Source organism: Anopheles marshallii, chromosome 3, assembly GCF_943734725.1.
Source record: "Anopheles marshallii chromosome 3, idAnoMarsDA_429_01, whole genome shotgun sequence".
In the NCBI taxonomy this organism is placed as follows: Eukaryota; Metazoa; Arthropoda; class Insecta; order Diptera; family Culicidae; genus Anopheles; species Anopheles marshallii.
The window spans coordinates 11,897,167-11,923,881 of record NC_071327.1 but is presented as its reverse complement, the minus strand read 5'-3'; the positions used below and the strand labels follow the sequence as shown (position 1 = coordinate 11,923,881).

General features: G+C 44.9%; 11 protein-coding genes across 12 annotated transcripts; 7 read left to right on the top strand and 4 right to left on the bottom strand.

Moving 5' to 3' along the window:
* Positions 1–879: 879 nt before the first annotated feature.
* Positions 880–5,052, top strand: LOC128715847 (signal transducing adapter molecule 1). The gene is made up of 6 exons (XM_053810764.1): positions 880–922; positions 2,554–2,714; positions 2,783–2,899; positions 2,980–3,252; positions 3,319–3,381; positions 3,451–5,052. Exons 1-6 carry the CDS (start codon positions 880–882, stop codon positions 5,050–5,052), a joined length of 2,259 nt encoding a protein of 752 aa, XP_053666739.1.
* A 1,500-nt stretch (positions 5,053–6,552) lies between these two features.
* Positions 6,553–7,499, top strand: LOC128715849 (uncharacterized). Its single transcript, XM_053810766.1, has 2 exons — positions 6,553–6,618; positions 6,693–7,499. The coding sequence occupies exons 1-2, from the start codon at positions 6,553–6,555 to the stop codon at positions 7,497–7,499; spliced, it is 873 nt and encodes a 290-aa protein (XP_053666741.1).
* A 414-nt stretch (positions 7,500–7,913) lies between these two features.
* LOC128715850 (bis(5'-nucleosyl)-tetraphosphatase [asymmetrical]) lies at positions 7,914–8,455 on the bottom strand. Its single transcript, XM_053810768.1, has 2 exons — positions 8,255–8,455; positions 7,914–8,166 (listed from the first exon to the last, which is right to left on the bottom strand). Exons 1-2 carry the CDS (start codon positions 8,425–8,427, stop codon positions 7,914–7,916), a joined length of 426 nt encoding a protein of 141 aa, XP_053666743.1. The 5' UTR covers positions 8,428–8,455.
* Positions 8,456–8,905: 450 nt separating this feature from the next.
* Positions 8,906–9,927, top strand: LOC128715848 (mediator of RNA polymerase II transcription subunit 30). The gene is made up of 2 exons (XM_053810765.1): positions 8,906–9,026; positions 9,098–9,927. Exons 1-2 carry the CDS (start codon positions 8,906–8,908, stop codon positions 9,925–9,927), a joined length of 951 nt encoding a protein of 316 aa, XP_053666740.1.
* A 1,131-nt stretch (positions 9,928–11,058) lies between these two features.
* LOC128710795 (cysteine protease ATG4B) lies at positions 11,059–12,493 on the top strand. The gene is made up of 5 exons (XM_053805648.1): positions 11,059–11,170; positions 11,258–11,603; positions 11,663–11,742; positions 11,804–12,364; positions 12,429–12,493. Exons 1-5 carry the CDS (start codon positions 11,059–11,061, stop codon positions 12,491–12,493), a joined length of 1,164 nt encoding a protein of 387 aa, XP_053661623.1.
* Positions 12,494–13,148: 655 nt separating this feature from the next.
* LOC128714209 (PCI domain-containing protein 2 homolog) lies at positions 13,149–14,336 on the bottom strand. The gene has a single exon (XM_053809085.1). The coding sequence runs from the start codon at positions 14,334–14,336 to the stop codon at positions 13,149–13,151; it is 1,188 nt and encodes a 395-aa protein (XP_053665060.1).
* Positions 14,337–14,794: 458 nt separating this feature from the next.
* Positions 14,795–17,443, top strand: LOC128710836 (protein asteroid). The gene has a single exon (XM_053805691.1). The coding sequence runs from the start codon at positions 14,795–14,797 to the stop codon at positions 17,441–17,443; it is 2,649 nt and encodes an 882-aa protein (XP_053661666.1).
* Positions 17,444–17,941: 498 nt separating this feature from the next.
* On the top strand, positions 17,942–18,472 carry LOC128710833 (uncharacterized). The gene has a single exon (XM_053805687.1). It carries the CDS (start codon positions 17,942–17,944, stop codon positions 18,470–18,472), a length of 531 nt encoding a protein of 176 aa, XP_053661662.1.
* A 519-nt stretch (positions 18,473–18,991) lies between these two features.
* LOC128710831 (uncharacterized) lies at positions 18,992–19,507 on the top strand. The gene has a single exon (XM_053805685.1). It carries the CDS (start codon positions 18,992–18,994, stop codon positions 19,505–19,507), a length of 516 nt encoding a protein of 171 aa, XP_053661660.1.
* Positions 19,508–19,868: 361 nt separating this feature from the next.
* On the bottom strand, positions 19,869–20,505 carry LOC128714973 (uncharacterized). The gene is made up of 2 exons (XM_053809856.1): positions 20,493–20,505; positions 19,869–20,398 (listed from the first exon to the last, which is right to left on the bottom strand). Exons 1-2 carry the CDS (start codon positions 20,503–20,505, stop codon positions 19,869–19,871), a joined length of 543 nt encoding a protein of 180 aa, XP_053665831.1.
* Positions 20,506–21,455: 950 nt separating this feature from the next.
* LOC128714972 (uncharacterized) lies at positions 21,456–25,046 on the bottom strand. 2 transcript variants are annotated; one of them, XM_053809854.1, is made up of 4 exons: positions 25,034–25,046; positions 22,674–22,910; positions 22,141–22,415; positions 21,456–22,067 (listed from the first exon to the last, which is right to left on the bottom strand). In XM_053809854.1, the coding sequence occupies exons 1-4, from the start codon at positions 25,044–25,046 to the stop codon at positions 21,456–21,458; spliced, it is 1,137 nt and encodes a 378-aa protein (XP_053665829.1). The 2 variants fall into 2 exon arrangements, with proteins under 2 accessions (XP_053665829.1, XP_053665830.1); XM_053809855.1 differs by lacking the exon at positions 22,674–22,910.
* Positions 25,047–26,715: the final 1,669 nt, after the last annotated feature.

Sequence of the window (26,715 nt, the reverse complement as noted above, 5' to 3'; positions counted from 1 at the left end):
GTATACTGTAAATGAAACAGGCAAAAAGCTGACATTTTTATTCACAGCAATTTGTTCGTTTCTGCACATTTGGTGGAGTGTATTAATTTTTTTCTAGACAGATGTACAAATAAAGAAATTTTTAAATCACATTTCGCATTGTATTTCTTCATGGAAATGAAATAAAAAAATATATATTTGAATTTTCGTGACCCTATCGCTTCACAGTGTATTCGTTCGTGGTGCGTATTATGACAGGTGAAAAATACAAAAAAAGAACCACCTCTACGAAGAAGAGGAAAAACACAACCTGTCATCTTTGTCGATTTGATTCATCATCGCCTGCTGAAACACACAGAGAGGAAAAGTACATAATTTGGAACACTTCGCAACACTTTCTCCCGAAATTATGCACCGTACAGTGTAGTGTGTCGTTCGGTTGGAAAAGTTCTTTACGGACTGCGTGCAATAGTAAATTGGAGGTTCGCAAAATTAACGTCGCATCGTTTGCAACTCCGGGCAAGTACGGGCGAAGGTGTAAACGTCAATAGCGGAAACAAAAGAGGGCGAAATAGCACGAAAAAATCCCGTCCCGCAGTGGTCCTTTGTAGGAGTGGGATTTGTGTGCGTGCGTGTGCGTATAGAGGGTGAAAGTGAGCTCTTGGAGTTCCGGGACACACTAGACGGGAGTTTACATTCTGTCCTAGTGCTGGACAGCAACGTACTGATAAGCGGAAGACATAGTACAATCCACACCCGAAAATCTTGTCCGGGGTCCGGTTGGTTAAAGTACGTGGCGCACTAGGAAGGATCGTTAACGCCGAGCAATAGCAGCAGCAGCAGCAGGACTGAAGCTATCCAGCGTAGTACCCAACCGGAACATCTTTCACGCCAGCAAACATGAGTCTGTTTGGGACGTCGTCTACACTCAACGCGGATATAGGTAAGGGCATGAAGAACCTCTGTCCCCACTCGTGACATCAATGCACGAAGGACAACAACTTCACGACTCGTCATGTCCCATGTGACGGGTCAATAATAAATCTTTGCCACAACTAGTATTTTAGCAAGAAATAACCTAGGTAAAACATGTGTAGCGGTGTACATCCCTAAGTATCGCAGCAAAACGTACCAATATCGCGACGCATTCCTGCAATTGAGGTTTATTAATTAAATTAGGATGTGTGCACTGATGGTGTGCCGTCACGGTAGATGAATGAAAACGCTCCTCGGCGATGATGGAAACCGGAGAGGTCAACAGTGTTAGGTAAAGTGTGACGTGATACCGTTGATAACGCATGACCAAAGCTGCAAAGTTTACTTTGTTAACGACGCAGACAAATCAATACACATTGTGGGTTTGAGGTATGAAAGCCAAAAATTATAGAATCGCGGCCTAATTTGATTCAGACCATTGTTCACTGTACGGCACAACACCAGCATACGGTCCTTCTGGTTCTATTGTGCTGGAAATTGCCCTTGTTCCCGTTCGGTATAGCATTCTTTATTTAGCGCTGGAAATGGCACAACAGACTCTGTGGTACAGTTGTTTGTTTACATGTTCTTTAACGCCTTCTTATTCAGGGACATGTACGGATTAATATGTGCATACTGATACAGATGATGGTAGGAATCAGGAAAAACAAACAAGACAACACGCAGCCCAAGCTGTTGACTAATATCAGCAGCAAGCAGGTTGTCCGAATTGCGTAGCCGCTTATCGCTACAAAGTGCGAGCTCCGGAAATCGTACAAGTTCTAATCGAACGTTCGTTCTCTGATTTCATTGTTTCAGAATGTCTGTCTTTTGTGTGTTTTCCAGGAATGTTTAAGAACTTGTTTATGGCAGATCGCTTTCATTACCGTTTGGGCTGCTCCAGTTTTATACATAAAGCTGCTGTTCTTGCTCAACATTCAATTATCACTTTCAACGTTGTGTTTGTTTTCGTTATTTTATTTTAGGCAATGGCAAAACCAAACTGGACCATTTCTCACTTCATCAATTAATGATTGTACTGTGCAGTGCTGCCTATTTGTACACCGCATATGAGTCATTTGTACGGATTCACATAGAAAAGCATCCGCCCAGCCACCATTGATTTGTCATTGTGTGTTATTTTGAAGCTGATCTTTGCCCGATAACTGATACGGGGGTTTGCACACACATTCTGGTTTTGAAATATGACCTCGCGATACACGTTCAGCACCAACCGCAAATGTATATTTTTTATTTGTTTGTATACAGGTGCGCTAAACAGGCTTACGATGTAATAAAATGATAACTATCGATATTAAGTCATTAAGTTAATTCTGGACAAGAACCTAGTCGGTTTAGCGTCCTGGGAAGTTAATGCCTTAACTATGTATGAACTGAAGTTCCATAACTATATTTTCATTCTTCTTTCTTAAAATCTATTTCAATGATTAATATTAATTTTAAAGCTATAAAAACATTTATGTATAAATACATTATTACGTTTAAATTCTACTTCTAATCCAATCTTGAAATACAAAGGGATTTAATCAGTTACATTTAAATAACTTTTTTCATTTTGTGTTGATTGTTTTTTTTCAGAGAAAACGACCAGCGAAAACAATACGACGGAAAATTGGGGTCTTATATTGGATATCTGTGACCGTGTAAACAATGGATCGGCGACACCGAAGGATTGCCTAAAATGCATAATAAAAAGATTAAATTCGCTCAACCCCCATGTGGTTATGAAAGCGATCACGGTACATACTTTACTATCTGTGTAAAACAAATGTACAAACATTAATCTAACACTGTTGTTACATTTCAGCTTCTCGATGCATGCGTTAATAATTGTGGCAAGCAGTTTCACCTGGAAGTCGCCTCTCGAGAGTTTGAGACAGAGTTTAAGAAGCTGCTGCAGAAAAGTCAACCAAAAGTGAATACGGTAAGTAACGAAAGAAGGATTTCTACTTGAAAATTTGTGTTTGAATTCTTTTCGATTTGTATTTCTTTTGCAATAAACAGAAACTAAAGCTGACCCTCAAACGTTGGGCAGAGGATGTATTCAAGTCCGACCCGCAGCTCGATCTGATACCTTCGCTATACAAAAAGCTGCGTGAGGAGGGGCATGATTTTAGCGATCCATCCGCTACACCAAAGCGCGAAACGACGCTCAGCAAAGACCCGAACGTCGTGTCTAGTCAGCAGGAGGAAGATGACATTGCGAAAGCGATCGAACTTTCGCTAAAGGAAGTCAAGAACACGCAATCGCCGAAAATGATGTCATCATCAGGAACGGTAAGTTAGGAATTGAAACGACCGGAATGATGCAATAATGATGTGTCCTTCTTTTTTTCATTACAGACCGCCACGTCTTTGTATCCTTCCGCTTTGTTATCCACGGCACCGGTTGTTGAACCAAGAAAGGTAGAAAAGTTGTAAATGTTGTATCTTAAGAAGGAGTTAATTTAGAGATTTATTTTTACATTTCAACAGGTGCGCGCGCTGTATGATTTCGAAGCGGCCGAAGATAATGAGCTAACGTTTCAAGCAGGAGAAATCATTATGGTTCTGGATGATTCCGATCCTAACTGGTGGAAGGGACAGAACCAACGCGGCGAGGGTCTTTTCCCATCCAACTTTGTCACGGCGGATCTGTCCGTGGAGCCGGAATCCCTTTCGGCAGCATCCGGAGGAAAGGGTGCGAAGAAGAGTGTGCAATTTTCGGACGAGCAGAAGCTGGACGGTGATAAGGATGGACAGCAGAAGCAGCTACAGTTGGAGACGGTTGAAATTAATGAGGAAAAGATCGATCGTTTGCTGCATCTCATACACGAAGCCGACCCGGAAGATCCTTCCCAGGACACCGAGGAAATGTTGCAGCTCGAACAGCTCGTAAATCAAATGGGGCCGATGATTGATGCGGAGTTGGAGCGAGTCGATCGAAAGCATGCCCAGTTGACGCAGCTCAGCAGCGATCTGGTGGATGCGATCAATCTGTACCACAATCTGATGCGCGAACCGGACCGGTCGGCGATGATGTCAATGGGAGGTGCTGCGGGTGGCTATGCTGCGCCCGGTGGATATGTGGGCGGACCAATGAACCCAATGTACGGTATGCCGGCCATGTACCAGAGCCTACCGGGCGTGGGGATGTATCCTATGGCACCGGGAGGACCACCATCGATGCCGGGTGGTCAACCGATGCCGGGATACAACATGGCCCATCTTCGGCACGATATGTCGCAGATGAATGTTGGCACGATGCAACAGTTCCCCACGCCACAACAGCAACAGCCTCCGCAAACGGCGATGCACCATCACCACCAGCCTCATCCGGCACAGGGTGGATCCATGCAGACAGTCTCGCAAAATGGTCCAACCACAAACGGGATGCTTTCGCAGGTTGCACCGACCACATCGTTGGCTGGAGTAGGCAGTCAACAGTCAACCACGACGGTTGCTCCACAGACGATGCCAAATATGACCGGAGGGCTACCGATGCCTCCGCAGCACGGGGCGATACCACAAGGTTTCGCCAATCCCACGTCGCCCCCGCCAGTCGGTATGGCCGGTCCTTCGTCTCACCATCAACTGCAGCAAGCGCCACCAAACCCAAATCAGCATTCGCTTCCCCAAATGCGACCAACTGGCCAGCCTCCGGTCAGCTATCCCAGCTACGTTCCTCAACAACCGCAACAACAAACCCAACCGGCAGTGTCTCAACCCGTACAGCAAAATGTCGCATCGCAAGGCATGCAACCGGGTGTTGGTGCGGTACCCGTAACTGGCGGACCACCCACAACGTCCACCCAGCCGGTTCAACCGAATTTGAACCATCACCATCATCCAGCCCAACATATACCCATGAACATGCAGCCGAATCATTTTCCTCCCGCTTCTGGTGTGCCGCCAACCCATCAACAGCAGCAACAGTTCATGCCTCAGATGGGTCCGCCGATGGGGAATTTTGCTCCAATGGGTGGTCCAATGAATATGTTCCCTCCCGGTGGACCCGGTGGTGTCGGTGGACCTTTGTCGATCAACACAAACCATCCGGGACCCCAAAACATTCCCATTTATCAGCAGCAGCGGTAAGCAGGAATAGGGGATAGAAAGTGGGAGCGGGCCCGTGTCCCGATCACCCAAAAATCGAAACAAACATTTTGACCAACAGCCACAGTTTTTGGATTGAATTTAGGCTCGGTTCGGTACGGAACCGGATGCTCGGGGTAGCGGCATTGGTTTAATGAATTGGATTGGGTGTATTGGTATGGTCGCCTAAAGGTTTAGAAGGTATGCTTTTTAACTAAACTTTTCTAGCCATAATTGAGCGTAAGAAAAAATTAGCTTTCTGTTGTCTGTAACATTTTCTGTTGACTGTCTCGCCCTTATGAAGAAGATAAATTATACACTGTTTTGTTTCGGTGATCGTTCGGTGATAGCTGCACGAAAATGATATTCCCTGACGCAAAAAGGAAATTCCTAGCCTTACTTTGCGCGCTGGGCTGATTTAGCCGGCAAAGCATGCCGCTTGATAATGGATCAGATTGTGCAACCCCACTGGCTGGCAATAATAATTATAATAATACATTACTAAACACATTACGTTTTTGAAACAGTATAGCAGAATTGCCGCTAGAGACGTTTCCGGCAGTGTGATTAGCGAAGGAAGAAACAAAACAAAAAATTGAGCTGCGGTGGACGGTGGATTTATGAAGGCATGTGTAAGGGCTTATTTTTGAACATTCGCAGAATCTACAAACGATTAGGATTTAGCGTAAAAAGTGAATATATAGGATATGTATTTATATGCGCAATATCATGGAGAGGCCGGCCAGTCGCTCGGTAGTTAGTGCGGCCCCGAGTTGGGTTGGGTGTTTGTTATCCTTGGTAAAACGGTGTGTCGCGCTGCTCCGGTGGCAACAGGAGCCGAAGTGGACGTATGGTGAAAGATGAACCCGGTTGGAATGCTGTATATTAGTTGAGCTACGTACATACATACACACCCTACATTGAAAAATAAATATACTAAATTAATAACAGTTTTATGTAATTTTGTTGGGTGTTTCGTTGGAAGATGATGAAACTTTCACTTTTTGATTCAAGTTCCCTCCAGCTACGATGGTTGTACATTTGAGGGTTAATACACCAGTTCAACATAGCTGTCAAGGATTACAGTACAGTCATTTCCCGAGTTACGCGAATAATTTTTCATGTTCCCCGTGCCAGAGAAATTTCGCGTAATTCGATTTTTTTAGTGCATGTATACAAATTTAGTACACTGCTATATATTAGAAATGTACTAATTTAGTATCCGCATGCTAATTAATTTTTTAAAGTAATAAAAAAACTCTTTTTTAAACATATTCGTAGTCACATTCCTAAATTTTAATTGATTACAATTGCAATTACAATTACAAAAAAAAACATTTGTTTACATACATTGCAAAAGAAAATGAAACCAACCAAGAAAAAAGTAAACCATTGTCCCATCTCATCTTTGAGCTACTGTGCCGATTTGTTATTGTTTTGATATCGCACGCGTTGCAGGATTGCCGTACATCGCGTTACCAGCTGGAATAGAATATTTTCACCATGTTTACTAGATTTTCAGCAACATTTCTGCGAAGGTATTGCTCTACAAGCAGCTCATCAAAATTGGTAACTATTGACACGGTATAATGTTCACTAACCGCAAAATCTAACCACAACGTGTTCGCTTCCACGATTTCCAGGCTGAAGCGATCGCTGCTTCTATTGAAGGTGTGGACAAGGCAAGCATTGGTGCCCTGCTAACTACCGTACCAGAACTAACAAAATACGCCCCAGAGCAATGGTACCGCACAGTGAACCAACTCACCACTGAAGGTTTGGAGGTGGAAAAAATGCTTTCCATTATCGGTGGCCACCCGAGCATACTGGTAAGGCCGCCGGAAAAGATCGCAGAAAGTCTTCACTGTTGGCGATCCTGCCAGTTTGGAGATGCGAACATGAAAGTGCTCCTATCGGCTCATCCCTGCTTGCTGGATTTCACAAATTATGGCCAGCTGGCGCAACGTGTCGCCTTTCTTCACTCACATTTTGAGACGCGTAAAAACGTGTATCGATTGTTTCTGAACGCACCGAACCTGGTGGTGGATGAGCACCACGTGACGGAAGCGAAGATCCTCTATCTGATGCAAACCATGCGCCACGAAGTGCTGGAAGTGGTGAAGTCTTGTGCCTTTGCTCATGATCTGGAGCATTTGCGTTGTCGGCATACATTTCTGGAGCGGTTGGGATTGTTTAAACCGCGTCCGCTGAAGGTGGATAAAAGTACACCGACCGGCAATCCGCCGGTTCATCAGATTACCGACACGAGCGATAAGCGGTTTGCGGTGAAAGTGGCTTACGTTACGCTGGAAGAGTACGAAGTGTTCCAGGAGTTGTTTCGGCGCGAGATGGACCAGGATGATGAACGAGACGGCATGGACAATGAACTAGAGCCGATTGAAATGGAAAGTGAACCAAGCAAAAGTGCGTACCGTAAGAAAGGTAGGTAGAGCGTGGGTCAGTAGGTGTGGCATTTTCGCGACTCTATAGTTAGTTACACAGGCAATAAATACACGCGTTTGCAATGATCGTAATGCGATGGGTAAACAATGGCAGACTGTCGTTATAACATGACTTCATTTATTAGTTTGTTTAAAGTGAACAGTTTCACTTGCCGATACATCATATATAATCGAGGCTAAAGTTACAATCAGTAGTCGTAAAGAACAATCGATAATTTTCATTATCCAATTAGAGAAAGCGTTTGGCGCGCGCGCATATTTGTGTGTGTGTGGTTTGTATATAATATATATAGATATTAAAGTGTAAAACGGCATAGCGCGGAGAAAGACGGTGCAAGACGGGAGGATAAATAAGTTGTACTCGTAACATGCTACCGCACACACCACCACCGCATCATCCATTCACAGCTCGTTTGCCTTAATTTTAGCATCAAATTGGCGTACCATCTTTGCGAAATCTTCGTAGCCCGCAATTTGGATCGCTCCATCACAGTCCAGCCACTTCATGTCCTGATGCTCGTCAGATAGCTTTGCCTCCTGGGAAGGATTGCGTAGTTCCGCCAACCAGTAAACGACAACCTTATCGTGTCCCTTCACTTTGTACTCCAGCGTGCAGGATTGCTTCCGATAGATGTTGAGGTCACTTTCGGCATAACTAAAAAAAAGCAGTACAGTGACGGAAGAAGAGCATTTGACCTTGCCGTCTTTTGGGTGGAGGGGCGGGACAGGCAAGTACTACATACCCGGCTTCTTCGGTCGTTTCACGCAGGGCTGTCGCGTAATCATCTTCACCCGGATCGACGTGACCTTTCGGCGGTGACCAGTGATGTTGACCATAGGAGGCCTGCAGCATAAGATACTCGATACGTTCGCGCAATCGGCGAAATATGAGAAAGCCGGCCGCTCGCTTTGCCATCTTGCTGTCCTTGTGTTCAATGGTTGGTCCTTTTTTACGTCAAACCAAAAACACAAAAATGCAACGACGCAGATAGAAGAAATCCGTTGCAGAGGTGGAAATGCTGAGTAACGCAAACAGTATTTGTACAGTTAAGCTCAATATGTGCACGTGTGTGTGTATGCTTCACTGCACTGAAACGCGGAAACGGGACGAAATGGGTGAACTTTGTCCGATGCAACGCGGCGTGTTTGAAATGAAATCACGGAAAATAGTGCAGCGCACCAAGCAAAACAAAAACCATCTGTGACTGTCATCGGCCAGCACAGGGTGTACCGGTTTTAACGAACCGGTTTGAAAACGGTGCAATTTTAGCCTGCTGTCAGTTTGACACAATGAATGGTGTCAAAACAAGTTTGCCGCATCCGTAGCGCAAACCAAGCGGACGAGGGAATTGTGGAACAAGTTTGTGAAAAACACGATTTTTTGTCGATCAAATATGTCCGGCCAGTTCCCGGGAGGATATCAGAGCCCCAGCGGGCATCGGGGTAATTATAATAGCCCCATCATTCAGCAACACCTAAACCAAATGAACGTTCCCAACCAAATGGGCATGATGGGTATGTAGATGATGCCTGTGCTTGTTCCGAATCCCATATTGAAAGTTTACCTCTGTCTTCACGCTGTACAGGATTCAATCAAAACAACGTTATGAACAACCCACAAATGCAAGGTGTACCCGGGCAGGGCAACCAGGAGATGGGTCTCAATCCCGGCATGATGCAGCAAAACCAACAGCAACAGCAGCAGCAACAACAAATCGCACAAGGAATGCAACCCAATCCCCAGCAGATACCGTCCAACCAGCATCAGCCGGGTCAAAATCAAATGGTCGGACAGAATCCGAACCATCAGCCTACCCAACCATCCGCACAGATGGGCATGCAACAACCGGGCGGCAATGTTGGTCCCGGCAACGTGATGAGTAATCCTCAGTCACAGAACCAATCGGTGCCGCCCAATCAACCGGGTGGAGGAACTACCGTACAGCAGCAACAGAAAGCCGAATTTAATCTTCTCTCGCTGTGCCGAATCGGGCAAGAAACGGTACAGGATATTGTGAGCCGATTCCAGGAAGTGTTCGGCATACTGCGCTCGATACAACCCCCGAACGGGACGAACCAGGGTCAGCTGTCGAGCAACGACAAGAAGGCGAAGGTGCAAGAACAGTTCCGCACGATTCGATTACTGTTCAAAAGGCTGCGGCTTTTGTACGATAAGTGTAACGACAATTGCCAGCAGGGTATGGAGTACACACACGTGGAAAGTTTGATCCCGCTGAAGGGTGAGATTGAGCGCACCGAGCCAGTCCACACGGAGGAGTACAAGAAGGCGCTGCAGGAAAACCGCGAACTGGTCGCGATGGTACAGCTAAAGAACAAACAGTTGCGTGAAATTATCGACAAAATACGACTGACTATATGGGAGATAAACACGATGCTAAGTATGAGACGATGCTAGGATTATGAACGCAATGGATTTAGGTTAAGATAATCAAATAATGATGCACCACTCCAATATACGCTCCAAAGTGCGTGTTTAAAATTACCTGCAGTATTCGGTTCTTTAGTTATGCTACACAGAAAAATCGTTCCCACACTAGTGTGCGGCAAATGGTATTTTTGAAAGGAATATTTTTAGAAACCATCACGTTGTGTTATAAGCGAATGTTCTCCTTTTCTTTTTACTTATTTTCCCATCTCACGAAAACGCATCCGTTTCATAAAACTTCACGCTCGGTGAAGGCTGTCGTGCGTTATCCCACGATAAAAATGCATCGTCGAAACATGGACTATGGGACTGTGGAGAACAACTCACGATCAGAAATATGTTTTTTTTCTATTTAAATTTAGAAGAAATGAATCGATGTGAAATGTGTGTTAAGATGTATCTGAAATAAGTTAGCAAGCAGAAGATGCCTTTCCAAATTTCCATTTATCCGTTTGAAATAAAAATATATAAAACCATGTAAAATATGTTTGACCACTTTCATCCGTAGTGTGCGTATATGTAGCATGCATAGACGCGCGACGCATAACGTCAAACGAATGGAGGGGGATGAAAATAATAACAAACACGAACAAAAGAAATTTCACTCACAGCCCCTTCTCGTCGTTGTCGCTGGTGCTGGTATGCACGCTTCTTTGTCACTGCAGTTTCACGACTATTACGAGGATAGCATCAGCGAATGCAACAAATGCGGGAACATTTGGGCTTGTGGTCGGAATTGTCTGTAATCCGGGATTCTGAGTGGTTTTTAATGTGGTAAAGTGAGAAAATTGTGTGTGTGTTTTTTGTACCGTTTCGTCAACAAGACGTAGTAGTTGCGTGTACCAGCGATTGGACACATACTGGTTGCAACGAAAACATTCGTTCTGGCCGTTTGCGACGTTCGTATCATAATTACAACACGTAGCTCTCAAAGTAGTCGGTGCACCGTCATCCTGGTGGGTGATAAGTGGTGTCCCAATAATTATCTCCCCACCCAGTGTAGCCGTCGTCCTGCGGTGCTGTGTAGTGCGCACATAAGTAGGCCAATGTTATCACCCAACCAGCGGGCTACGAACGAACGATAACATAATTTCACCAAAAATGCTGGACGCATATGTTGGGTACGATCTGAGCAGCGCCATCGAACCGGATGACATACCGAAGACGAACGACACTGTGTTTATACTGGGAAAGCAATATCACGCTACCGATGGTAAGTTACCTCGATGTGTTCCGTGTGTTTCCATAATGTAGTATTATGTTTTACACAGTCTCTCTCTCTATCCTTTGCTCCAACTAGATCTCGAAATCATACGACAGGATGTGCAATCTCGCCTGTGGTGTACCTATCGCAAAGGATTCGTACCGATCGGCAATACACAGCTAACCACGGATAAAGGATGGGGCTGTATGTTGCGTTGCGGACAGATGGTACTAGCACAGGCACTGATACAGCTGCATCTTGGACGGAACTGGGTGTGGGAAGCGGAAACGAAAGATGAAATCTATCTCAATATTGTGAACCGTTTCGAGGACAGCAAGCAGGCACCGTTTTCCCTGCACCAGATTGCCCTGATGGGTGATTCCTCTGAGGAGAAACGAATCGGCGAATGGTTCGGGCCGAACACGGTCGCGCAGGTGTTGAAGTAGGTTGCAACGGACTGTGTCGGGTCATGGCATTTAACGAATGTGATTCCATTTTCAGAAAGCTGGTGAAATTTGACGACTGGTGCAGGCTAGTCATTCATGTAGCGTTGGACAATACGGTAGCAACGGATGAGATAGGTAAGTGAAAGCATTCTCCCAGATATTTGTGACCGATCCTTACACTCCACTTTCGTTCTAGTGGAATTATGTGCAGATAAGAAAGATCCCGATGTTTGGAAGCCGCTGCTGTTGGTAGTCCCACTGCGGTTGGGTCTTAGCGAAGTAAATCCAATCTATATTGAGGGTCTGAAGAAATGTTTTCAGCTACCGGGAAGCTGTGGTATGATCGGTGGCCGACCTAATCAAGCGCTCTACTTTATCGGGTATGTCGGGGAGGAAGCACTCTATCTCGATCCTCACACGGTCCAGCGGGTGGGGACGGTTGGCAACAAGCAGGAACCAGCCGAACAGGAGCAAGATGAAACGTTTCACCAGCGGTACGCTAGCCGGATCAGTTTCACCTCAATGGATCCGTCGCTGGCCGTTTGCTTTGTGTGCGTTAGCCGGCAGCAGTTTGATCTGCTTGTGAGCCGGTTTAACGATAGTTTGAACGGTGGCACCAGCCAAGCATTGTTCGAGGTAGCGAAAACACGCCAAGCACCGTGGACACCGACGACGGCATCGTCCGGATCTTCGCGTAAGAACAGTGGACCAACCGAGGCCTTCAATGTGATATCGGCGACCGAAATTCCGAACGAAGGTAAGGTGTTGTTGCGGGAGAAACAAGCAATATGTTCACGATTTTGTTTCCAATTTTGCTTTAGAATTCGAAGAGGTGGAACCACGCACGCTCGACGATTCGGATGAGGAGTTCGAGATTATAGCCTAGCAGCCTGGGCACGGCACACTGCACGATCTCTCGAGTAAAGTGATCGAACATGATAGCGCTATAAGCTTCCCGCCAGAATAATTGTTGCGGAACTCATACTGCTGCAACACCCACCCCCTTTTTGTCACACGCGCGCAGTACACAATAGTTTTATTCAATGGGAGAAAACATCGAGAAAACGATGGAACAGTTATAATTCAACTTTTTGCCGCTTTTCGCGCTCGGTATGTGGTAAAGCTGATGTTTAGCGTTACGAAACAAACTACTTGGAGCGGCCCGGTGGTGTCCAAAATCCCATCCGGACCGGTATCCTCCGTACGCAGTACTGACTATCCGGCTACGGACAAATAAAGTCAAAGAAAGTCAGAAATGGCAAGCCTAGACCTCTTTAGGTTGTTGTGCCGATAAAGAAAAAGTAGAACCAAGCAACTTGAAGAAGTTTGTTGAATGGATGCTGGAATGGATAACACATCAACCCATTTCGGAGGACTAAAAGAAAAACAATTCAATAAAATGCGTAACAACATCTGTTGGCGGATATGTTTCCCACGCTTGCGGTATCTGTGTGTCACGAAGAGACATGTGTTCTCGTATATTAAATGATTCATGTTTGTATAATGTTTGGCATCGCGCCGAAAACGTCCTCCTGTCTGGATCAAGCGGCCACCACACTCGGGAATGCGTTCTGCTTCGATATGACGAGCTTGTTGTGCTGGTAGCTAATGTATCCCTTGATGCGCCCTTCGTATATCAAGTTTGCCACGATACAGTGCGTCTCGTCCATGGAAACATCCTCCACGCCGGAAAATTGTAGCGCCGTCTGGAACGCGTTCATATCGATCTGATGCGTTTGCAGCGTTTGGTGTACCTTTTTGAATAGGTTCCGGTACGTAAGTATCTTCATCTTTTCCACGATTAAATAAACGCCCGCATTGATGAAGAACATCTCATGCCGGCGGATCGCTTCGTCGAACCGTCGCACATTGCCTTCCTTTACGGCCGAAGCCAGATCGTGAAACTGTAGCACATTGTACCGCTCGAGTACCTCCTTCCGGGGCATATACCCAAGCAGCATCTTGACCGGGGTGAGATAGATCAGTATAAGCCGCTTGTTTTTCGTAAACCTTCGCGGGCAGTTGTCGAACGCAAAGCTGAGATATTCTTCCGCATTTTTAAAATCCGAATCGTACATCGCTTTCCGGCCGGCAAAGTATTTGTACGTGATGCGTTGCGCTAGGGAAAAGCTGTCCTTAAAGTTTGAACTATCGATCGCACGGATAAGCGGTTTGCACAGGTGTAGCTTGTTAATGCGGAAGTACACCTTCAGCAGCTGGTTGACCAGATTTAGCATCCCGAGCCGCTTCGTGTCTTCATCTGAGGAACGCGTATCGCCGGCACATACACGAAAACACGACATAAGACTTTCAGCGGCCTTTTCCAAGATTTCTCCACACTTGGAGAAATTCGTTTGCTGTTCACATTTAGTGGCCAGTAGTCGCAAATCGATCGAAACGACGTACATAATCGGGAGGATCCAATTTTCTTCCTTCATCTGTTGCAACAGCTTCACGACCGCCTGGATGCAGCTCGTTTGGTGACGGTACGCCTCGGTGTAGTTTGGTGCTTCGGAACGCATCAGATGGTAGACGGCTTTCAGGTGGGCAGAAACGATTTCATCCAGCGGAGTAGGTAACTGCCGGCTGACAGCGGCATCCGGGTTTTCCTTGTACAGGTTGGCATCGTTAACGTGAATATCTTGGAGCGACAGAAACCGAGCCACTGCCTGGCCCTCGTACGCATTCCACACGCGCATTATCTTATTTAAATAGTCGTGCAGATACATGATTTCGTTTTTGTCACTTAAGTAATGGAATCACTTTCACTAGTTTTATCAAAGGTCTTCTTATGTTTTTGCAGAGATACAGAAACTATTCCAAATCGCGCTGTATTTGTAGAAATATGCGGGACTACAAACATCAACAATCGTTTGACAGTTTGATCAGTTGGGTGTTTGGATAAGTTATGTAGGCAGGTTTTTAGATAAGGGAAAAGAGCAGAAAATCAAGCTACCAACAATGTAAATAAACTAAAAGTAACACTTTCCAATTTATTTTTGATTGAAACATTAGGAAAAGCAATATTTTTACGGAAGATAAGTGATATGAACTGCCAACTTTGGAACTACACATCATAAACATTGGACGAAGTTTGAACCATTTGCTCTGTTGGTAAACAAATCGCACGTGCATGGGCAGAATATAAATTTTAGCGAGGCGGTTCTACCGTAAACCCATAGCAAAAATGGGAGTGCGTGGTTTAACAACATTCATCGGTGCAAATGCAGCAGTTTATCTGAAGCCTTTCGAACTGCACGACTCCAAATTGGTCATAGATGGCGACAATCTGTGCCTGCAGCTGTTCAAACGATCCCAAAACAGCGCGGTGGCGCTCGGTGGAAACTACGACGTTTACTATCGGATTGTGGTGGATTTTTTCGAAAAGCTAAAACTGGTTAACGTTACTCCTTACGTGCTTCTAGATGGTGGGTACGAATCGCGAAAGATGTCCGTCGTGCGGTACCGGATGGTGCAAAGGATTCAGAAAATGAAAGGATTCCACCTTGCCGCCATCAGCCTCACTACGCCGCCCATGTTACGTGAGGTGTTTGTCGATGCATTGAAGGCGTCGGGAGTTTCCTTCATGCGCTGTGCCTTTGAAGCAGACGATGAGGTGGCGATTTTGGCCAGAAAACTTAACTGCCCAGTGCTGAGTTACGATTCGGATTTTTACATTCATGACGTTCAGTACATACCGTTCGTAACGCTGTCGAACAAAGTGTTCCACAAGGTGTCGGACAAGGAAGGGGAAAACTTTAAGATAGGCGTTATTGACCGGAAGCAGCACAAGAATGCAAAGCATCGCTCCGATGGTATAAAATATGTCGCTCACTATGGTGATGAGGATGCAATTGAAGGTGATGGAGTACAAACGTATACCTATCTAGACTGCTGCCTGTACACGATCGACAATCTAACTGGGCCACATGAACGGCTCGGAAAAGAGATGATACCACTGTTTGCTGTACTGCTCGGGAACGATTACATCGAACGTAACGTGCTGAAGCCATTCTATCAGGCGATACAGTCAGGTCGAGTAAATCGCAAAATCAACCGATACGAGCGGCGTATAAAGGTGCTGCTTAAGTGGTTACAAAATCACACACTACAATCGGCTACGCGGGCAATTATTTGCCACATCAAAGGAGAACACAAGCTGACCGTCTACCGACAAATTCTGACGGCGATGCGTGGCTACAATTGTGAGGACTGTACAGCTTTACATTATTTTGGGTTGCAGGATAATCAAGTGGTCGGTGCTCCATTGGAAGATCAAGATCTTGAGCAAGAACTACAAACTCAATTAGAAGAAGTTGATGAAGGGGCAAAACCGGAAGGAGAGTTCGATGTGGAATGTTTGTTAGACAATGAAGATGGGAATGAGAATGTTCAGGACGAACCGATGTCAGAGACTGACGATGCAGAGGACAATCAATCGTCACTAAATAATTCTTGCGCGGAAGAAAGTGTTAAAGGCGAAGAGGGAAACACCCCTCCTTCTACCGAAGGATCAAATTCAGATGAAGAAATTATAGATGGCCAAGATCCTCTAATAGAGCAGGTTCTGATACGCAACAATTACACCGATCGTAACTGGCCCGAATGGTTTAAAGAACTTTATCGTGACGCGAAAGTGCCACGCGTTTTGGCTGATTTGTTGCATTCAAATTTCTACCTAAACTATCCCCAAATCGAGGACATCCGGAAACCGGATTCCAATGCATTAAGTCTACCGATTTTGCGAACCATTTTTGCAATACTTAAAACTGGGTTCAAGGTTAAAACAACCGAATTCAAATACATCACTAGAATAAGAAACGGTACCGGAATCAAAAACTTTTATATTAAAGACGTGTCTTTACCTGCAGGTACAGCATACGATCCGGTAAAATTGCCCAACGTTATCCTGCTGCAAAAGCTCTTCGAAGAGTCCGGTATTGAACAGTGGCAAGACTTGTTTCGAACGATTAAAAGCGTTCCCAGCAATTTAAGGTTGTATTTTTTGGCGATGATCTATTGGGCTAAAAACTGTTGGAGCGTAAACCTGGCGCACGTACATGCACTGATTATATGCATTTTACAGCTGCAAATTATTGACAAGGCGTTGAAAAGCATGAACCGCAATGTGGACCAGTTCCGGAAACAGAATCAATCATATCTGGATCAGCAGCGAAAAACGAACCTAACGAACGGTAGTAAAGGCAAGGAGCAGAAGAACACCAAACCATCTGGGGCTGAATTTAATCGAACGTTTTACAACAAGCTAACTGGTGGGACTTCCCGAGCTGAACTGATGCTAGCGTACGATGAGTTAATACATCATTTTTCAATTAATGAAAAGCCTCCCGGTGAACGTAAAGTAACGATTGACCCCGGTACCATGCACACACTGGCCAACTTCCAGTCGGTTTGTTTCAACTTGTATGCCCTGATCCCGCTGTTAGGCTACCCGTACGATAATCTGCACATGCACGAGCTGTACAACAGCGTGTTCGTGTACAACGTGTACGATTGGATAAAGGCACGTGCTGATCTGTTTGAATATGAGCGTTCGGCCATGTTTCGACACTCGCCGGCACTGTTATCAGCGATTCGAATTATGGTAGAATATGTACAAAAATATGTGCCAGAGCTGAAGGACCGGAAACGTGTGGCAAAGGCAAAGGTGAAGGCAAAGAAGCCAAACCAGGCGACACGACTAGCAAAACGAAACGCTCAGGAACAAGTAAGACCAGCGAATGATTGGGAAAAGCAGGATAATACGAGCGAAAGCGAAGATGAATCGTTTGTTGATACAAATAATAAATTTAGCCAGCTTTTGTTAGCTGCTTGAAGCGAAATAAAACGTGTTGATGGGGAAGCGTTTAATGGATAAAATAGAGCGAAGTGAGAAAAGCTAATGAAGGAATCATGTCAAAGAAAGCCCCTGACCCCTGCATATGCCTCGACTTTACTTGCATGAAAAAGCCGTCGACAGCATATGCCGACTTTACTTGCATGAAAAAAACTAAATAATTTTACAACAAAAAAATTTGACATTTGAAAATTGCACGTGCTACAGCGTCTGACCACGTGTACGTGAATTTAAACCACTGTGCGAATATCGATCCAAGCAACGGTCGACAAGAAGTATGCTGAGCGCAACATACCCAAACATATGACGAATTGTGCGTATGTACGCATCGAACGCTGTGTGCGTGATACGAATATTTTTGATGAAAACAAACCTATAAAAAAAGATCGCGACACTGTGGCGCCAGCGCTGCAAAGTATTGTTGGTGGACATTACCTCCGATTAAAGAAAGTTCAAACAAATCGAGCATAAAGGACCATGTATAATAGGCAACACGTTGAGGGATTTGATCAACCTCATCCACAGTATCCTTCGTATGGTTACAACGATTGCTACAACTGGAGCGGTGCCCGGTGGGTGCAGGCTGCAGAAGGTGTTATACCGCCGGATGCGGTTGTCGGCGGGTTCGTAGGAGAAACGACCTACATTGGACGAGCAAAGCACGGCAAATCGATCGTACCGGGACGAGTGATTCCTTCGCGGAAGGCTTGTTTGATCGGTCACGATCGTGCAGAAGTCGCGAAACACGATTACCAGGTGCTGTGTGGATTCGAGGGAAAATTTGTACAAACCTCTGCCGGATACGTTCCGGTCGGTGCCCTGCAAGCCGGTGTAACAAAAAGTGGAAAACCCATGTACATTGGATTGGTACGATTAGGATTGTTGACGATTGTTGGACGAATAGTGCCGGAAGACTTTTGCTGCTATGCCATGGTGCAGAAGTTTGAGAGAAGCTTCAAGGATTATGAGATATTTGTATCGCTGGCGGAGTATCCATATCCGTCCTAGAGAATTCCCGTCAAGGTGAAAGGAGCACCACGTATATATACATTAAATTTAATCGTGCAGCTAAAAGTGAATCAAAAATATGGATTAATGATCGTGGATAGTCAAACGTTAAGGAAAATCAAAGAAATTCTATATTAAAAACAGTGATTTGGAAACCACACCTCAGCATACAAAAGCGTTTTCACAACAACAAAAAATACAGATAGTAAAAACGTAACTTAAAAAAAATTTGCTGATGGTGTGCGTGTGTGCATAAACGGGTACAACCCAACGCAAAACGCGATATGCTGCTATTCCAATGCTACAGACTATTTTTTTGGCAGTGTATGCGTGAAATGTATTCGCTGAAATTCTTCACCATGCCGAAAAAAGCAACGCATATAGAATAAGTGGAATACATACAATTTGGGCATTGATAGCAAACTGCTTTGCTACGCTTTCGTTCATTGGGCACACACATTTGCTAAGTGTTCCGTTTCGTTTGGAAGAAAGTGCGGTGATATTTTAGCATAGTTCGCAATGTACAACCAACAATGGCCTTATCATGTTACCCACAATATGCCCTCACAAGGGTACAATGAAAGTGTCCACTGGGACAGTGCCCGATGGGTACAGGCGGCGGAAGGATTAGTACCACCGGATGCTGTCGTCGGTGGATATGAAGGCGAAACCACGTTCATTGGACGGGCAAAGCACCGTGGATCGATAGTACCCGGCCGGGTTGTGCCATCAAAGAAGGCCTGCTTCATTGTGTGGGGCGGTGAAGAACATGAAAAGCGCGACTACCAGGTGCTGTGCGGGTACGAAGGAAGATTTGTACGCATTGGCAGAGGTTACGTCCCGGAAGGTGCGCTGCGAGGTGGTGTGTCCGAGCAAGGAAATCCGCTCTACATTGGACTGGTGCGTTTGGGCCTTACCACCATTGTCGGTAAGGTGCAACCGGAACATTTGTGCTGCTACGTCGGAATCGATGGTGTAGAGAGAGCATTTACTGAATACGACATTTTCGTTTCCATGACCGGATACAAGGGATAACTTTAATATCCGTGTAGGGGAGGTCCGCGACTTTCTGTCTATAAACTTTCTCGAAACTGCCCACTCATTAACTGTTATCTACCTCTAAGCAATGAAATAAATTATTCACACGATTTACAAGCAATTAAATACTGTTTTGGGTTACTTCATATTCCCTCCTCAGTCGAAGTTTACGTCAACAGTGTAAAATATATCTTCTTTATTTGCATACTGTTACTTGTTTGTGTAGTAATTAACACCACATTGAAATCGATGAATTCAATCGATTCCTTCCTACCTATGTCATGTTTCGCACAGCCATTTAAATATCGCTCTCGCTTTGTAAGCATAATCTGTGTAATAAGTATTGTCGCGCTGAGTTTTAGGATCTTATAAACACTTCAAATTCTACGTTATGTTTCTCCTTTTCGTTTAACGGTATGTAACAAACGGCATGTGACCGTTGCACCTTTCCGCAGACAAGCTTCCCGTTCACATTTACCCTACCAATGTACAATGGTTCACCCTGCTCGGATACGCCGGCCGGTGTGGCACGCAGCAGTATGTTCGAATCGGTACACTGTACAAACTCGCCCGCTGTGCACAGGAATTCGTACACCTTTTTCTCGTGAGCCTCACCACCCCACGGTATAAAGCACACCTTCTTGGCCGGATCGATGAATCCGGGTGTAATGGAACCGGCGTGTTCCGCACGTCCCAAATACAGTTTCTTTCGCCTGCTGGTACCACATTCGACGGCACTCGGTGGAATTGTGTCTCTTTCTTGAGAAAGAACCCATTTCATGCTGTGCAACGAGTCCCAGCGATACACCTGCTGCTTTCTCGATATTCGCGGATTGCGATCATCATCATCTAGAAAACCATGGAAATGAACATTACTTGGAGCTGAGGCTAAAAAAAAACAAACAAAATACGCTGTGAGTCATCGCACGAAAAAAAGGATTTTGGGCTGACGTATTAAATGCGACACACCCGAAGCACTTACCGTGATTCACCATACTATCAGTAAGGAGTAATAAGTTATTAATTGCAAGCTTCCAGTAACTTCGTCACTACTAAACGATCTCCGTTTTCTAATTCAACAATAACCACACCGCATCGCAATATCAGCCCGCTTCAACTGAGGTCTTCCGCCGGGTGAGCGCGTAATGTCATAACAAGTGAGACGTGAGTAAAATCGATCAAGTGAGCGCTCCTTCACTCATGCGTAGTGCAACAGGTTGAACGTACATTTTGCATTTAAGGTTAGTGAATAACAACCAAAACATGTATGTATACGTAGAAAAATACCGTTTTATTTCGTATTTATAGTTCTACAATATGTGTATGTGATATTGTTGGTATGTTCTGTGTGGAATACAATTCGCGTTTCGATGTAAACAAATGAGAATATATCGTGATCTCAGCGGTGAGCTTTCAAAATCGATATTGCGATGTTAAAATGTTTGTCTTGACTGTTATGTCGACGTAAAGATGAGATCAGTAGAAATACCGCCAAATCACGAGGATTCTTCAATTGAGAGTTACGGCCTTGTTTTCGTTTGCCTTCGCTGATTTCAAACATTTATTGATTTATTGGGAATATTTGCAACGTGAAATCAATAAACTCTTTACGGGATAGGAAGCGACAAATTCCCTTCTTTGTTTGTTATTTTAGATAATTTATTTTATCGAACTTTTGCGTGTTGCTTCTTAATGAATTTTATCATACTGTTTCTCGTTGTGGTATTATAAATATCTAAAGCTACATAGTTTAACATTTGCAAGCATGCTTTTTAAAAGTAAGCTCGACGGTTTGACTGTGCGCTTTTGCATGCCTTTAATGTTGTTTTCAATATATATGTGTGTATGTGTGCGTGTGTGTGCTTGTGAGTATGTGTGCTAGGCGTAATCCTAAACCAACTTCCCGGGTTGCAGGGCAATTGTTAACTTCCTCCTATTTAGCATCCTAAGGATTGACGTAGATTTCGTACTCGGCAAACGCGAGCTCCTGGCCACCGTACGGAATGTAGCAAACGCCATGCGAAGGTTGTACCTTGCCCACCGTCAGCGTGCCCTCGTGCATAACACGCCCAATGAACAGCGGTTCACCATCCTCGGACTCACCCGCTGGTAATGCGGTCGGTGGTATGTCACCACCGGCGACCGGCACAAACTCCCCACGGAAATCGCACAACACTTCGTACTCTGCCTTCGGGTTTTCGACACCACCCCACGCAATGTAGCACACACCGTGGGATGCTACCACCTTACCCGGGATAATACCACCCTCGTGCTGGGCACGTCCAATATACATGTCCTCCCCATCCGCACCGCCGACGACGGCATTCGGGGGGATTTCACCGTTGGCGGCCGCAACCCAACAGGCAGCACCACCACCACCATGCAACGCAGCGGCCGTCGGTGCGGATGGACTAGCCTGTTCCGAAGCCGGCTCAATCAGCCACGAACCGCTGGCACCCCAACCGGTACAAAAACCGACACAATTGATCGGGAACGGTTCCGGGTTTTCGAACGACAAAAAGGCGGCCGCAGATCCTTCCATTCCGACCGTGATCACCTGAAATTGAGATGGAAAAAGTGATTTCAATGAGTAAGTTCTCCCTTTATACACTACCCTTCGTTCGCCTTACATTGTCCAACCAACGGATCCAGAATCCACGGAACTCTCCGGCATTGAGAATGTCGGGCGTTTCTACCTCGGCAACGTCTGGCTTGGTGCGGTTCTTGCGAATAACCGATTTCGTGTTCTTCCAGCCACCGATAAACACCTCCAGCATCGGGTCGGATTCATGTGGGTTGGTGGTGAGCGCGATGTGTGCATCGTTCGGTGCACGTACCTTGAAGTTGACCACGCGGTTACCGGCCGGCACAAAGCGGTACTCCAGCTTGTCCTCAGTTTCCAGCTCTAGGAAGTTTCGCAGTTCAGAAAGATGGAATGAAACAGAAAATGGAAAAAAAACAAACGGCAACGATAAACCATCGTGTTTAAGAGTACTGTGCGGCACTATGGAATAGAAGGTTGCAAGCGATTGTAGCGGCCCGTTCCCACATCAATCTTTCTACCAAGAGTCGAACCTGACCGCAAACCATAAATACATTCTATATTTAATGTACACCACCCCCTGCACGTGACCTGATGGAGTGTGGCACGCGATCTACTTACCGATCGGGTCACGTCGTGCGAGTGATGGTGGTGTAGTACTGTGCGCCGTGGCAGTATTCTCTGCAGTACTACTATTAGCACTAGCAGCAGCAGCAGCACTGCCGGTCACATTTTCTTCCGATTCTTTCTCTTCTTCGCACATCACCACATTCTGTTCAGCCTCGTGGGCATCGTGGGTAGCTGCTGGGTGGTTAGTTAGTATCTTTTTCTCCTTGTATCTACGGTGTGCACCGGGATCTGAGGTGTGCAGTATTAGTCACGTAAGGACAGGTCGCAGAAGTACAAAAATGGGATAACAATGACATGAAACACCATGTGAAAATGATAAAGCCGGTAATCGAAAAAATTGAATCGTTAGTAAATTTTGATTAAAGGCGCAAATGATACTTGTAATATTTTACAACAATACACATCTCTACAGGCTTTTAATGCAAAATTGCTTAGTGGTATTCCCTGCTGTATGCAGTCATACTCTCGCTGTTGACCTTAGCTAGCATATTGGTGAAGGTGTTAATTGATCGTTTCTTTAATGTGCTGCTGACCATGAGTCGCTCGTTAGCATGCTTCCTACACACTCTCCTCCGCAAGCTGCTAATAATGTTAAGCAGTTGAGTACTGTAAAATGTAACACTTATTTTGTTATTCTAAACTTTCTAACCAACAACAACAGTACGCACAACTGCACAAGGCTTCATGCTTTAATGTAAAGAAAAAATAATTGACTCATCCATCCAACGTCTCCGAGTAATGCTGCGGGACAAAACATGTGCCAAATTGTGTGTTTGAAGAGAGACGGCCTACATAGTAGAATAAAATGGTACGGATACGCTTCGTTGGCCACAGCTGAGGTAGAACCGATTGCATTCTTCTACACATCTTCGTGCAATGTTTTACCTGTTCTACATTTTTTGTCACAGCTGTATTCGCATGCCGGTTTGGTCAGCAAAATGTAGTGCGTGGACTTTCGCCGCCGTTTTGTCTCGAAAACAGAGCGAACCGGAAAAGAAAATCGATAACTTCCAAAAAAGGTCTCTTTCAAACTCCCAGTCCAAATCCGTCGCATTGCATCATCGCCGTCAAACGGGGAGATAAAAGCCGGTTGTGCTAAAAATCGATCGACTTGCAAGTTAGGGAACATTTAACACCGTGTCTTTACGCATCCATTCCCTAGTCTAAAAGCTACAGGCCATAAAAGAAAGCGCTGAGTATTGCGATTAGGGGGAAATTATTTCGTCTTACTGTACCGTTGCATTTGTTAGTATGCAGGTGTGCACCTTTCACCGGCTTTTGTACCATTTTGTATTATTTCATGCCCGAACCTACGCTACCGGCTGTACACGGGTGGGAATAATATAACCATTTGGCTAACTGAAAACGATAGATCTGTACCGGGTGGTGATGATGAGCATGCAACACCACCTGCGACTCCTGAAACCCAAGGTGATACCTTCGGTTCGCTAGCGTCATTCCGACCAACCCCAAAGCTGGATAACTTCTCGAATAACAACCGCATTTTATTAGCATGTACGTGAGCGGCTAAGGGACGCGAATGAGGAGTGCGGACCGCAACGCTTATATTCCGAAGGCTTTACTAGCGGTGATGTTGATGACTATACTGACTAAAACTTACGATGGAAGACGGTGACATCACCATCCTCACCATGTTATATACACAGTGGAGAGAGACAGGGAGTGAGATTTGATCGTACGGTCAGATCCCGCCAACATTCACTCGCGATCATGGGCAACGGAATGTTCTGCCCCGTGTGCAGCTCGACCGACGGCCACACGGATCGACGATAAGCGACGCGGGCGGTGTGTGCATGTGTGGTTGTTGATTAAATTCAACTGCTGACCTCATCAACCATGGTTAAACAAAAATTGACCTTCCACAGGCGAAACCAACAAACATAGTATGCAGCTGAGCGACACTCATGATTATTCCCCCGATCGATCTGGTGCGTCCCTTAGCGTTGAATGCTCGGATTTGGCCAACCAATCCATACACAACTGAGTCACACGAGACGTGAAAAGCAAAATTTTCACCTTTATTTTTAGAAACACTTCGAATGTTTTCTTCCTGTGTTTGTTCTTCAGCTACTTTCACCATACCATACCGGCAAATGGCAAAACGAGAATGATGGTGGAAGAAAACATCTTGAAATGGAAAATCACATATGTTTTCTTCACGCTTCTCAAGTGGAAACCCGCTTCATCACAGCTTTACACCACTGAAACACCGTGACATATTTGGTTAAGTACGTTTCAGTTTTTGTTACATTAATTCAGTCTCGACAAACAACAATTTCTTTTTTTTGTACAAACCCTTAAAAGACGTGGAAGTTTATGTTTCTACTTACCAATGTTGGCCATGCTTGTTGCAGGGAAGCAACCTTGTAATAGACAATCGAACAATACAACACAGGAACAACACGTATACCGACGACCGGTGTGGTTGAAGCGCACAATGGATTTAACGCTCCGCAGTACAAGTCGTAATATCCGTTACAATGATGATGTTTGGCCGTTTTTTGCGGGATCGAACCGGTCTCGGTTGCACATTGGCCACGTGGTGCAGCAAATAGTGGCCAAAATGCGCAATCTCATCAGCAACAGAATAAAGCAAAATAAGCGTGTTACAAGATTTGTATTACAATTCCCTGTTTCGCTTTAAACCGACCCCTTTTTTAAATGGTGAAGCAGTTTTTCTTTGCTAGTTTGCTCATATGCTCAATCACGCACCTTTTAGATGTTGAACACATCGTTTTTGTCCATTGTGCTACGGAACGGATCCACGAAATTAGCGATTCAGGTCAACGTTGTATCTCGCTTTTTCCTACAGTTCAAACGGCATGGCTCTCGGTAAATTGCGCCGTTTGACTCTCTGGGAGTAGTGCTCTGTGCCGTTAAGTTACAGTGTTGCTCTGAACGGTTGCTTTCAACGGTTTCATAATATCTGCAACTGGATAGGAGGTACAGTTCTGAATTACAATTCTAGAGTCGATTTGACCCGTATGGTTAGCCGAAACAGAAAATAAATTACTGATTAGACCTTTAGTTTTTGGGAATTCTGAGTAAAAATAAAAAAATAAGTAATAATAAAACAGTAGCTTAAGTTATACTACAAAAATTTGAAAAACAAACAATAATATGTGATATTTGTAGATGATCCTCAACCATATCACCCACGTTCTATTATTTTCCTTTATTCATCGTTTGCTTTTTTTCTAACGCAACGCTTCAAAACTTTTTCAAACCCCCTCCCGCTAATAGTGATGGCGTTAACATAATATTACTGAACCATTTTTCACTAACCTACCGCTATGTACAATTTACAATAGTTTCGAGAAGATTCAATATCGGCTAGTTATGTTTTGCGTTGTATTGGTTGTTGTGTTGCTGCACACAAAAGTAATGTGTGGTTAATGTTCTTGTTAGATAGCACTAGGTTTACATTTATTTCGTATGATATCTCATCGTAAAACGGTGGCAATTCTGCTCGAACAATCTAACAACGCGCACCAAGGAAGTCTTCTACTCTAGTTCTTGATATTGCTGTGCTGCCTACTAGTAACGATTGCGCCCCCTTTTTCTAAAACGTTGTGTAATGTTTCTTATATTGTACAAAAATTTGGTATTGTCGTCGTTGGTTGAGGGCGTGATGAAGGGTTTTATACGATTTTTGGAAAACGCTCACCACACGAAAAGGGGGGTTTTAAGGAACATCCAGGGAAGTGTTCTGGTAAAGGGAGAATAATCTTGTTCCTACTACTAGTGGTCATTCACAAAATCCAACACACTTTTCAGAAAGAATGGTTTACAATATTGTTTTAATGTACTCCCTGAGCGGTAGATGCATGACAAACGGGGATGATGAATGGCACCAACCATCACGAGACGAGGTACCCGGTCTTCTATACCAGGAGTCGGACCAGGCGACAAGGAACGCTCAATACTTTCAATCCAAACACAATTAACGTACACTAATTGGGACCAAGTTGTCTAATTCCGCTGAGCGAACATCTACATCTAAAACAGGCAG

Bases quoted from the DNA above. Each gene is read 5' to 3' on its own strand.
- LOC128715848 (XM_053810765.1), top strand. From the start codon at position 8,906: ATGTCCGGCCAGTTCCCGGGAGGATATCAGAGCCCCAGCGGGCATCGG. The intron at 9,027-9,097 runs GTATGTAGATGA...CACGCTGTACAG, and splicing joins CAACCAAATGGGCATGATGG to GATTCAATCAAAACAACGTT.
- LOC128715849 (XM_053810766.1), top strand. From the start codon at position 6,553: ATGTTTACTAGATTTTCAGCAACATTTCTGCGAAGGTATTGCTCTACA. The intron at 6,619-6,692 runs GTAACTATTGAC...CACGATTTCCAG, and splicing joins CAAGCAGCTCATCAAAATTG to GCTGAAGCGATCGCTGCTTC.
- LOC128714972 (XM_053809854.1), bottom strand. The intron at 22,416-22,673 runs GTAAGTAGATCG...GAAACTTCCTAG, and splicing joins CGCACGACGTGACCCGATCG to AGCTGGAAACTGAGGACAAG. The intron at 22,068-22,140 runs GTAAGGCGAACG...TCTCAATTTCAG, and splicing joins GGATCCGTTGGTTGGACAAT to GTGATCACGGTCGGAATGGA.
- LOC128710831 (XM_053805685.1), top strand. From the start codon at position 18,992: ATGTACAACCAACAATGGCCTTATCATGTTACCCACAATATGCCCTCA.
- LOC128710836 (XM_053805691.1), top strand. From the start codon at position 14,795: ATGGGAGTGCGTGGTTTAACAACATTCATCGGTGCAAATGCAGCAGTT.
- LOC128715847 (XM_053810764.1), top strand. From the start codon at position 880: ATGAGTCTGTTTGGGACGTCGTCTACACTCAACGCGGATATAG. The intron at 923-2,553 runs GTAAGGGCATGA...GTTTTTTTTCAG, and splicing joins TACACTCAACGCGGATATAG to AGAAAACGACCAGCGAAAAC. The intron at 2,900-2,979 runs GTAAGTAACGAA...TGCAATAAACAG, and splicing joins GTCAACCAAAAGTGAATACG to AAACTAAAGCTGACCCTCAA.
- LOC128710833 (XM_053805687.1), top strand. From the start codon at position 17,942: ATGTATAATAGGCAACACGTTGAGGGATTTGATCAACCTCATCCACAG.
- LOC128715850 (XM_053810768.1), bottom strand. From the start codon at position 8,427: ATGGCAAAGCGAGCGGCCGGCTTTCTCATATTTCGCCGATTGCGCGAA. The intron at 8,167-8,254 runs GTATGTAGTACT...GCTTTTTTTTAG, and splicing joins GAAACGACCGAAGAAGCCGG to TTATGCCGAAAGTGACCTCA.
- LOC128714209 (XM_053809085.1), bottom strand. From the start codon at position 14,336: ATGTATCTGCACGACTATTTAAATAAGATAATGCGCGTGTGGAATGCG.
- LOC128710795 (XM_053805648.1), top strand. From the start codon at position 11,059: ATGCTGGACGCATATGTTGGGTACGATCTGAGCAGCGCCATCGAACCG. The intron at 11,171-11,257 runs GTAAGTTACCTC...TGCTCCAACTAG, and splicing joins GCAATATCACGCTACCGATG to ATCTCGAAATCATACGACAG. The intron at 11,604-11,662 runs GTAGGTTGCAAC...TTCCATTTTCAG, and splicing joins ACGGTCGCGCAGGTGTTGAA to AAAGCTGGTGAAATTTGACG.